This window comes from Gekko japonicus, unplaced genomic scaffold, assembly GCF_001447785.1.
Source record: "Gekko japonicus isolate JY-2015 unplaced genomic scaffold, Gekko_japonicus_V1.1 scaffold1122, whole genome shotgun sequence".
Taxonomy (NCBI): Eukaryota; Metazoa; Chordata; class Lepidosauria; order Squamata; family Gekkonidae; genus Gekko; species Gekko japonicus.
Window position 1 is genome coordinate 426,972 of NW_015166456.1, and position 10,878 is coordinate 437,849.

Here is a 10,878-nt window from a genome sequence, read left to right on the forward strand (position 1 = left end):
CACCAACTTCCTTAGCCAAATTAATAGCCCTTTATCAGTTGCATTTAATTTTTAAAAATTAGGAGATCTGCTGGTGTAATGTTGTTTCACCCTGATTTCTGTATAATGTTTGTTTCATGCACTCATTGGAAGTTACATTGTAAAGGCTCATTTAAGCTGTAGTCCTGTGAACATTTAGCTGGGTGAAAGCCCTTTTGAAATCATATGAACTTAACATTCAGATATGTATATTTAAGATAGGGTTGCAAGAATATCATACAGAGGAAGAAGAGGTCACAACCTAACTTGTATTTGTATGTAGATCGATGTGCTATAATCATTTCCATGTGCCCTTAGTTGATAGCTAAACCTAATTTAAGACAACACATTGCACAAAAATCCAACTCTGAAAAGGCTACTCTCATCTGCATATTAGGACTTGTGGTTTTAGTTTTATTCCTAATCTCTGTCCAAAGCTACCCAGGAGTCACAAATTCAGAAAAGAAAAGGCTTCCTAAAACTGATAACAAAAATACCATAAATTAAAAAATGCTATATAGCATTGTACAAGAGGGAAGGGCAAGTACCCCTTTCTCCCTCCTCACTGCCATGTCTGCCTCCCCACCACCACCACCCTTATCTCTGCTGTAGCTTGCCTCTCTCCTGGCTACTTTGGCTTCCCTATCCCCTCCTGCCAACTTGTTCCCCTCTTCCCCCTCCCCCAGCATTATGGGAGGTGGGTGAGGGAAGCAAGCTGCAGCCTCCCCTCTTCACCTACTCCTGATTACCACTGCCCTATTTCCTCATGGCATTTTGAGTTGCTGTGGTTATGCTAGAAGGGAGGGTTTACACAACAATTAAGTTGTTTTTGTAAAAGATACTTTGGAGGGGGGCAAACCTGGGGCTCCCCTGGATTTGCAGAACCTATGGCTGGCACCATTGTATGGATTTTCCTAACTGTATGGAGATAGCCCTTGGGTATTAGATATAGGGATGACATCCATAGTCAAAGCAACAAATGTGGTATTGATAGCTACCTTGGCAAACTAATACTAGTCAGGAACCTGCAGTGGGATCTTACACACTTGATTAGTTTATTGTGACAGCAGTTTTTATAGATAGATGGACTAAGTTCTCTATATTCCTGAGCTGAAGTACACTGAAGGTGTGAGAACAAAAAACAAAGACCTGGCTCCAAAAGGCCAAGTGTGTTTGCACAAATGCAGTGGGGCTTCTTAGGTCAGAAAAAAGGGGGAATGCTGTAGTGTGGGCACAGAAACACAAACAAAAGTCTTGATAGATGAGGTGGGAAGAATCAGCATTATACTTTCTGTGGAGGGGCTGTAACTTTGTGGTAAAAAATCTACTTTGTGTGCAGAAGATCCCAGGTTCAATTCCCACTGTCTCCAGTTAAAGGATCAGTTAGTCGAAAATATGAAAGGTCTCTGCCTGAGATTATAGAGGGTTGCTGCCCATCAGGCTAGACCAGTGGTCTGACACAGTATAAGGCAGCTTCAAGTGTTCATCTACCTTTGTTGAAGCATGACTAACATCATAGCATGAGTAACATTAAGCATCACATCCCTATCTTTTAAATCATAGCATTAGATCAATAATCAGGTCTTTTTTCCTTTGAGCTATGGTGTTAACTTCCAAAGTATTCCAAATACTCAGTACCATTCAAATCAGAGAAACTACAGTATCTTAAACCCATGTATTTAATCTTATTAATTGGACTGAAATTTCCATAAAATTGCAAAGGAAGAAAAATGAATATAGTCCCATTTCCCATAAACTATAATTTAATAAATTTAAAATTACATCTGTTCCTTTTTCTCATTCAAAGTTCTCTTTTTGTAGTTAACAGATTGTGAGTAATACTTCAAACACAGCAAATGACCCATATAAAGTGTTATTAGCAGGTTTAATTATCTGAAGATTGATTTTTTTTAATTAAGGAAAGGCTACATAGTATAAAACTCAATTTGGCTATTATAAGCTTCGGAATTACTTACAGTAGTCTCTTTCCAGATGTCTTTTCTATTGTCTTCACACATGGGGCATGAAAGCAAATTCAAATATTACTGTGCAACAACAGTTAATGTTTCCATTCAAAATCCCAGCTCCATTTCATTGGCTAAAATTACTACCCTTTCTGCATTGCCATTAGTGGCTGTGATATGTTACAGTATGATGCACCGACCTTTCCCCGCAATGGATTGCTTTTTCATGCAACTCCAAGGAAAGAAGTCTCTCACTGTAGTATAAAAAGTGATTTAACACAAGTCTAGAATTATGCTAGCTGCATAGAACATGAAAAGGGACAACTAGCTGGCATTTGAATCTGACTGAGGTAAGAGTATGATACACTTCAAGCCTGGAACGGCAAGTTAAGGTTTGCTCACTTGTTCCACCCCCATTATGACGAATGCCTGCTACATCTTCAGCCTCTTATTCAGGTAAAAATTATTTAAACATTTAGTATGGGATGGGGGGGTTATTGTGCTGCCTATTTATGTAGTGTTTAAAACTGTTAAACCAGATATGAGCATCTTTATATCTCATTGAGTTCCGAGGGGGGGGGGGAAGTCATGTGCTTCATTCTTCCTCGCTGAAAAGGTTGAGGCCTATATCCTCAATCTGAATTGTGCCCTAAAAGTTTATTCAAAATGTGATGATGTTGAGAGCTGATTATGTAGATCTTAGATACATAATAAGTGTTTTGATATGTTACATTCTTTTTTCACCCATGATGTTCATCACAATAAATGCATCCAGATTTTGTAGGTAGCCAATATGAATTCATGTGCATTATTTCTTGTATCTTTCTGTTAGAAAATGCTTCCAAACAGCACATTTTTATTTAGAAGATAACACATCACCTCGGGTAATATCCGTTCCTCCAGCACCAGTCTTCCCTGTGTCAGGTAATTTGCTCTGAATATATTTTTCTGAACAATGGTTATTTTATAAACTGTGGCAGATAATGGTTGTTCCTGTAATTAACAGTGTCATCCTAAGCAAAGTTACACCCTTCTAAACCTACAGGGTTTTATAAAGGAATAACTGTGTTTAGGATGGCTCTGTAATTTAGGATGATTTGGCAAAGAGCTATCATGTCAGTGTGACTTCTAATTGTGTTCTCAGGACAAACAATAAAAGATGTGACTTGTTTCACCTACATGGTCAGGATTCTGATTTAGTATCAACAGCCTGTGAGTTCTAGCAGGTTCACATGCAGACATGGATATGGATGCCCCATTCCATTTGGTTTCTTATGGAGTGGCTGTCCTTGAGAACCACAAATATAGCAGCATGTGCAAAGCCGCTGATTGCTCTCACAGTTGCATGTGCTTGTGAGTGGTCTTGTCAAGTGCCCTTCAGCAGTCTTAGCGTTATTGCAGGCAAATGTTTGCAAATGCTGTTTTTGGTCAAGCTCTTTGTAATTTTATGTATCTCTGCATGCGCATAATACATAGGTCATTAATGAAACTGGCCTAGGATTAGAAGCAGGAATAAAAGATGGACTGATGAATGCATACCTAGGGTTTTTTTTAAAGAGAGTTGGTTGTTGTTTAGCTTATTGTTGAATCACAGTAATTTCAACAGGATTTAAAGTCACTTCAATCTAAGAAGTTCAGTGCAATGATTGGACTGGTAGATTCAGATATTCTGATTTATGCTGTAGTTTAGATTTCATCACTTAAATGTAAGCCTGTTTTGTTTCATTTAATTCCAACGAATAAAAAGGCTTCTCAGTCTCTCTCTCCTATAGCATTTTTCATTGTATACCTTTCATTCTTATTCCATTATCCTGTCAGATGTACCAGCCTGAGAGTTAGTTACTAAGACCATTGAATAAGATTTGTGGCTGAGCACGTATTTGAACCCACATCCAAATGCAATACTGTACTCCAGTGCACTAAACTAGTTTATAGCAAATACAAAAGAATGGGTTGTGTAATTTGAAGTTTCTTGCTATAAAGCATTTCATCAAAAATACGTCTTTTAAAACCTTATGCCTTGAAGCCATAAAAATGCTCGAGCCGGGTCACAAAAAAGATGATAGCATTATACAGATTAAGAGCAATAAAAGCAGCTGCAACTCAAATCACTAAACAAAATCACCCATGTTAAAAGTCTATAGTTTTCATTATGCATAATGCTTATCCACAAGTATAAGTGCTTGTTCAAAGGAATATGGCGTTGGTGGCTTTTTGATACTGTGTTGTTTAAAGCATGCTCGCAGAAGAAATAAAAACTTCATGCATGCAATTAGATTAGAATTAGATTAGAACTCTAGGCCCCAAAAATTACTCCTTTTCAGCACACAGACTGAAAGTACATGTATTGCTCAGGTGTGTGTCTTTTCTCCAACTTTTTTTTTGGGGGGGGGGGAATAATGCAAAGTCAGCCTCTCAGAAAGAAAGTGGGAGGGCTATTTAATCCTTTCCCTTCTGGTTATTATCATCAAATACCCCACCCCCAACATACTTTCTCAACTGCAAGGGGAAAGATACAAAGTGCTTAATCTGAACATGTGTGGGGGGGGGGTGTGCAGAAACACAACTCTTTTCTGGGGGCAGAATGGGAGAATCCTGTTTGAAAACTGAAGGCTGGATGGGTTTTAGAAATGTGAAATAAAAAAACAAGGAGCACTTAAAGGGTCAAGGTGAGTCTCAAAGAAGAAAGATTTACAGCTATTTGACTATTTTTTTGTTTTCACACTATTTGCCTTTGATATTGTGTTGCAAACAGTCTTTTATTCAGATACATTGTCATCTATCCACTCTATAGCCTTAGGAGATGGGTTGCACCACATATGTGTGCATGTGTGTGTATATACATATTTTTTTCCATATTGACCAAGTTAGTAGTGTGTAGTTTCTTTCATAGCTGCCAGGTGCTATAGAGACTCTCTTAGCAGCTGAATGCTTACTCTTCATTCAGGATTTATAGATGAGAGGATCACCAGAGGTTGCTGCTTCTGAGGGAAGCACCAAGACTTGCTTTCAAGACTGGTGCTGCAAAGTCAAATCCCACAATTCAACAGAGACAGGCATGCTCTAAAAAGATGATTGCAGAGACTGGTCTTCACAGAGGAGGAGGAGTTTGATGGAGAAGGCAGCAAGGAGCTAGCACACAAAGCCAAGGGCTTTCATGCACAATGCATGATATACTTCATTCTAGTATTACAGCAAACACCTTTTTATGTACCACGACAGTTATCCATAAACCAACATGTGGCTGTCTCTGGGTTAGATCCAGACTAAGGAATTTCTGCATTCTCGATTTACTCCTGATTTTCTTGGGAGTCTATCCACAAGCAGTGGAATAAGTTTGAGCTTGGTTCTCTGCCTGCATTTTAACATTTTAACTGCCTGTGAAGCCAGTTAATTTTCTTCCACATGTGCCATAAATAACGAGGATTTTCAAGGGAGGGTGTTGCTGTCACCATTGGTATCACAGCAAACCACCCTTTTTAAATTTTGTTCGTGCTTTATCAATATATCAGTATCATGGCTGCATTTTTAAAGGCACTAGAATATCAATATATCGATATAGTATTGTGATGACAGTTTAAGCAGGTTCTCTGAATTCCCAGCTTTCATTTTAAAAAAGTCTCTTGCACTGTGCTGCCCCAGTCAGCATTTAACTGTAGCTAAGTAGAACTGCCATATATCTTTAAGAGCAGTTTGCCCCTGGGAATTGTAGTCTTTAGTTAGGCATCCCAATGCCTCCCTGACTGGCTGATAAAGTTTTACAGCTCTCTTCTGCTTGCTTTGTTCTCAAAACGGCAAGGAGTGGGAACACGCAATCCTTTTAACTGTTCTGTCTGATGCTGAGTCAAACAGCACCTTTTGGACAGATTCAACACACGGCCAGATTCAAATGACTGTTAATCAGCCAGTCAGGGATGCATTGGGATACCTAACTAAAGACTACAATTCCCAGGGGCAAACTGCTCTTAAAGATATATGGCAGTTCTACTTAGCTACAGTTAAATGCTGACTGGGGCAGCACATGCACCTTCTTGCACAAATCCTCCAGGAGTATTTCCCCCCTATATCTCCACAAGGGAAGAGGTTTGGGACTTACTTTGTTTTAATGAAAGCCAGAGATTCAGAGAACCTGCTTGAAGTGTCATTACAACACTATGGTCCCGGTCACATGGGCCAGAAAATGTGGGGGGGAAGCGTGGCTGTTTGCCCCGGAGCAAAGTAACGCACGGCAGCCCAATCACATGTTCCGTCAAGGTCCTGTGGTTAGACCGTTAGGTGGCAATCACACGGCTATCCTGCAGCACAGCAAAGAAGCGGCGCGGCACGATCACACCGGCAATTGCTAGGCGCCGCTTCCATGGCAAAAGGGGTTTTTTCACACCGAAGTTTGCGCATGCGCATGATCGTTTGTGCGCATCCTGTGGAGACTTACCAAAAAAACCCAACAACATCCAGTGTGCAACGGGACATGGACAGGCGCCGGATGCCATGGGATTCAAGCAGAAACGCGATCAGACGCCCGCCCTTGCCCCGCGTTTTCTGGAAACTAGTACATCGTATGTGGTAGTTTTTTACTCCGCATCTTCGGCGAGTAGCCACGGGTTAGCCACTGGTGTACTACGCTTCCCAGATGTTGCGGTGTGATTGTGCACTGAAAATCCACCTATCATCTGTGTCTTTAGCGCGGCAACTTCTCTATGTGAATTGATATTTTAGTGCTGGGTTTTAAAGAAAAATTAAAAAGGAAACCACTCATTTTCAGGGCAGGAAGGAGGAGAGGAGTGGTTTGGTGGTGATGAAATGGAAAATGGGCTGGAGGTGGATGGAAGTGGGCGGGACAAAGAAAACTGACAGAAACATTATGCACCAGGAATAAGGTGACTCAAAGTCAGCTTCCAGAATGAGATTGAGGTAAAAGAATCTGAGCCTTCGGGGAGGGCGGGATACAAATCCAAAGATAAATTTTAAAAAATAAATAAAAAGAATCCTAAGAAAACCTGGGTAAAGAAAAAATGAAGTGAAAACTAAAGGCACAAATGTGTGTGGAAATTATGGATAAATCGAAGCAGTATGGATCCAGAACTGATGGGGGAAACCCATGCTGAAAAACCCTGAATTTTTCCACTAACAGAAGGTGAGGGGCAATTTCTGCCTTCCCACTGCAGGTTCATGTCATTCCTCAGGGTCCTTTATCCTCCAGGAGTATTTATTTATTTATTTATTTATTTATTTATTTATTTATTTGATTTTTATCCCGCCCTCCCGCCGAAGCGGCTCACTGTGCTCCAGTGGGATGGGGAAGGCAGGAAAGTTCCACTGATGGAAAATTCCAATTTGTATCTAACTGTTGGTATTTTTATCTCTCACTCTTGAGTTCCAGACAAGGAAAGTTGCCTCTCTTTGTTATCAGTACTGCACACTTATAAAACAGAATGGAGAAAGAACTCTGGCAAAGTTCTTCCCTGAATTTGTTTTTTAAACCAAAGAACATTGTGCTTTTTTTAATGGAATACTCTCAGCTCTTTTTCTGGTGAACCAACTTTGCCCAGTGAGGACAGAGGGTCAGCTTGATCTTTGTGATGCTTAACTTTGTCCCTCCATATTTTTTTGACAACATTCAATATTGAATTTTACTGTGTACATATGTGTACCACACTTTCCTATCCAATGGGACCCACCATGGTGGCTTACACCATTTTCCCCTCCTCCTATATACAACAACCATTTGAGGTAGGTTAGGTTGAGTGAAAATGACTGCTGCAAGATCACCCTTCGAGTTTCCATGGCTGACTGAGAATCTGAAGTTACCAAATTCTAATCTGACACTCTTAACTACTGCACTATGCTGTCTCCCATTTTAGGCCTGCAGGGTTCAATGCATTATTGATACATTTGTTTCCATGGATCTGTTATCTAACCTTATGTAATTATCCCAATTTTTCCAGTACAGTGATTGTCTCTCATTTATTAGAGAACATATTTTGTGCCACGTTTCTTTGCCAAGGTTTAAGGTGGCATTACACATTTGCACAATTTTTATTAGGCTTGAATGGCTAATTCAATTTGTGTATTCAGACCTATTCAAGTAAAAACAAGAACAGATGGATTGCAGTACAAACTAACAAATTATTCGTAACTGAAACCTAAAAAATATTAGGTGATCTTAAATGATGAAACATCTGTTGATGTAAATAAGAGTTCCTTATACATCTAGTTTGTTGTTTTCTCCACATTTGAAGTATTTGTGAAATGGCACATAAGAAAACCCTGCTGGATTAGACGACGCATCAGTCAAGTCCAGTGTATCATTTTTGACAGAAGCAGTAAGCTTCTGGAAAGCACACAAGTCAGATATGGAGAATGAGCTGAATCTATGAAATGTTTTCTGTGGAAATGTTTTGCTGTTCGGAGGTTAAGCTGTTTAAAAATGTGTGACCCTTTGGCAATTAATTGAAGCAGTGTTGGCTTTTTTAGCATATTGTCTATTGAACATTTTCAAGATCTGTGGAAAGAGCTAGTACATTTTTGACATTCTACTGAATGAATGTTTTTATACATAAAAGAGCTTATAAAATACAATCACATTCTGAAAGTTTTGGATACAGTTTAAAGGCCACAATCCAGAACAACATACAGATCCACATATGTAGCCGAAAGTTTGATCCTTCCTCACTCCACCCCATCCCACACTTCCCCTGCACTCAAAAATACAGGCACAGCCCTTCTCTGTGTTATGAGCCATTGTTGAAACTCATCTGCTTTAGAAAGTGTTTATGGTGCTGCATACTGTTGCCTGAAAAGGCAAAAAGTGAAAACCTGTGTTCCGCGTTTGTGAGCTATTGCTTGTGCTGAACTGCAGGCTGTGGAAGGTCGGTAGTTCAGCAGTTCGAGACCCGAGTGTGCCACATGAGGGAGTGAGCTCTTATCTGTAGTTCCAGCTCCTGCCAACCTAGCAGTTTGAAAGCAAGAAATTGCAAGTAGATAAATAGGTACCACTTCGGTGGGATGGTAACAGCATTCCGTGCGCCTTTGTGTTTAGTCATGCCGGCCACATGACCACCGAAATGTCTTCTGACAGTGCTGGCTCTTTGGCTTTGCAACAGAGATGAGTACCGCAACCCTAGAGTCAGATTCGACTGGCTTTTGAGCAAAGGAACCTTTACCTTTAAGTTATGTCAACCAGGAGATTAAGCACCATTAAATTCAATAGGACTTCCTTCCCAGTAAATGTGTTATGACAGGCTGTAAATTATAATAAGTGGAAGACAGTGCACAATCCTACTCAGTTCAATGGCCTTGGATTGCCTAACTTTCTTTTGATCAAACCAACAACCATTTTCCCTGAAAACAAAGTCTTGATTGAGAAATAGAACAAGTTTGAATCCAATGGCACCTTTAAGACCAAAAAAGTTTTATTCAGGGTATGACCTTTTGTGTGCATGCACACTTCCTCAGATACATTGAACTGGAAGTTATCAGTCTATACATATAGGTAGAAGGTGAACAGCAAATTAGCATACAACATAATGAAGAAGTTTTTAACAGATGCGAGAACCAAATGGGAATAACAAGTTAAGTTTATATGGTCACCATTAGTTTGGATTTAATTCTGGGGGGGAACGCAGTGAAACAAATATGTCAAAATTGCAGACTGATGTGTAAATCTATCCTTCTCAATTGTGGGATGCTAAGAGTAATTAACTGAGACCTTGTGGCTACGCTAGATGTAACACTGCACCTCAAAGAATATGATGTTGTGAGTTACCTCCCTGCTTGAGAGGAGACGGATAGAGTCTAACAACAGGATCACAGTTAATTAGTTAACAATAGGGTCTCAGTTTGGTCTGTGCATCTGTTCAAAACATTATATTGTACTAGGAATAAGGCCCGTTGTAGACATAAATACAATGATCTCTAGAAAGAGGCTCTGGGAGAGTGTCAAGGCCTTGGGCACTCATGAAATGGACAAGATGACTCGAAAACTTAATAACATGGAAGCAGAAGATTTCTATAAAGACTGGAGAGATTTAAAAGATTATCTGGAAAAATATTGGGATGTAAGAAACAATTTATTTTGCTTTAATAACTATTGAATATTGACTTTTAGTATCATGAAAGAAAAGAGATATAATTGTAATAGTAGAATAATAGTTACCTAGTGAACTTGTAATGAGGAAACGGATGGAGGAGAAAAGGTTAAGCAATATACAGGTGGTCGTGGCACTGTGGGAAGCCATGGGGGGGGGGAAGGGAGGTGGGTAGGATGTAATGGGTTTAAATGTAAAACTAAATGTTGACTTTGATTGATTATATCCTGACTAAAAATTTTGTTACCCCCAAAAAAAGGCCTTGGGCACTCAGTGTTAATGTGCTGTGGTGACCTCAGCAGGGTATAATGACACAGAGTCTACCATTTTCTCCAGAGGAACTGATCTCTGTTACCTGAAGAGCAGTTGTAATTTTGAGTTATCTCCAGCCCTCACCTGGCTGGTTTGGAGGGTGGAGGAATAAATGGCTGGTTTGGAGGGTGGAGTCTATGGCATTGTACCTGTCTGAGGTCCCACCCCTCCTCAAACCTCACCCTCTCCAGGCTCCACCCCTCAAATCTCCATGAATTTCCCAACCTGGAGTTGGCAACCCTATCTCTTTCCCAGCCAAGCATCAACCTGCCATTATCTGCCCTTCTGATGTCGGCTTTGCATCTCCTCCCCCCTCCCTCCTAGAGATCAGTTGTAATTCTGAGTGATTTCCGCCCCTCTCCTGAGATTAGCAACAGAGGTTCCCCAGAAGGGAATGGCTGGTTGGGAGGGTGGAGTCTATGGCATTGTACCTGTCTGAGGTCCCACCCCTCCTCAAACCTCACCCTCTCCAGGTTCCATCCCTCAAATCTCCAGGA

At 40.3% G+C, this 10,878-nt stretch overlaps 1 protein-coding gene across 1 annotated transcript in view; it reads left to right on the forward strand.

Annotated features, from left to right (window-relative positions):
- The window catches only part of PTPRZ1 (protein tyrosine phosphatase, receptor type Z1), a 194,514-nt gene that overhangs the window by 157,872 nt on the left and 25,764 nt on the right, over window positions 1-10,878 (forward strand). Inside the window, exon 14 of the mRNA XM_015412036.1 lies at window positions 2,815-2,906. Within this exon, the coding sequence (XP_015267522.1) occupies window positions 2,815-2,906 (92 nt within the window). The remainder of the gene's footprint in view (window positions 1-2,814; window positions 2,907-10,878) is intronic.